We start from the raw sequence: 1003 nt of genomic DNA, 5'->3' as shown, positions 1-1003 counted from the left end.
CAAGCTTGACACAGTTGATGTTTCGTATGTTATTCTGGTAGTCAAACTGAAACATCAACTGTGTCATATGTTATTCTGGTAGTCAAACTGAAAGAGCAACTGTGTCGTATGTTATTCTGGTAGTCCAGCTGAAACATCAACTGTGTCGTATGTTATTCTGGTAGTCAAGCTGAAACATCAGTTGTGTGTATGTTATTCTGGTAGTCAAGCTGAAACATCAACTGTGTCGTATGTTATTCTGGTAGTCCAACTGAAACATCAGTTGTGTGTATGTTTTACCATAAGCCATTCTTACTTTTCCTTCTACTCATACTGAGTTATTCATATACCCAATGGGAAAGATACTCTTTTCAAGTGTCTATTTTTGAAATATAGACAACATATTGGTAATGTATTATTTCGAAAGTTGCAAAAAGAAAAAAGAAATTTAATGGTATCACATTGATGACGCCAATCGTAAGTTCACAGCCACACGTGCACGAAAAAGAAGTGTTGCGAAACAAGATATCAAAGCAGCCGCCAAAATGCCGATTCTTTTTTATCCAATCAAAAACTTCGTTCGTAAAAATGAAAAGAAATGTGGGTAGATTCTCCTTTTGAAAGTTATTCCGTTTATAAAGAAGTCGCGAGCGTTTGTGAGCATTCAATCGGGAATATCTGTACTAAAACCTTACTAGCTAACAGTTGAGTTGTTCGTCATGATAAGCGTTTTTCTGGTTAGTAGAGTAATGATGTAGTAGTCTCGGATTCTGTAGTAACCACAAAATGTATAGCAGAATTAATCTAAATGTCTATGATTCTGATTCTGAGATTGAAGCCAGAACTGACTCTGATTCTGAGTTTGAAGCTCGAACTGACTCTGATTCTGAGTTTGAAGCTCGAACTGACTCTGATTCTGAGATTGAAGCTGGAATCGACTCTGATTCTGAGTTTGGAGCCAGAACCGACTCTGATTCTGAGTTTGGAGCCAGAACCGACTCTGATTCTGAGTTTGGAGCCAGAA

The 1003-nt window shown here is 37.6% G+C and overlaps 1 protein-coding gene across 1 annotated transcript in view; it reads left to right on the top strand.

The window, feature by feature from the left end:
- The window catches only part of LOC106469047 (glutamate receptor ionotropic, kainate 2-like), a gene marked incomplete at its 5' end in the record, with an annotated part of 64754 nt that overhangs the window by 28666 nt on the left and 35085 nt on the right, over positions 1 to 1003 (top strand). Inside the window, one exon of the mRNA XM_022397440.1 lies at positions 811 to 989. Within this exon, the coding sequence (XP_022253148.1) occupies positions 811 to 989 (179 nt within the window). The remainder of the gene's footprint in view (positions 1 to 810; positions 990 to 1003) is intronic.

The sequence above is a fragment of the Limulus polyphemus genome, unplaced genomic scaffold (assembly GCF_000517525.1).
Source record: "Limulus polyphemus unplaced genomic scaffold, Limulus_polyphemus-2.1.2 Scaffold3274, whole genome shotgun sequence".
In the NCBI taxonomy this organism is placed as follows: domain Eukaryota; kingdom Metazoa; phylum Arthropoda; class Merostomata; order Xiphosura; family Limulidae; genus Limulus; species Limulus polyphemus.
This window is presented reverse-complemented; position numbering and strand designations above follow the sequence as displayed.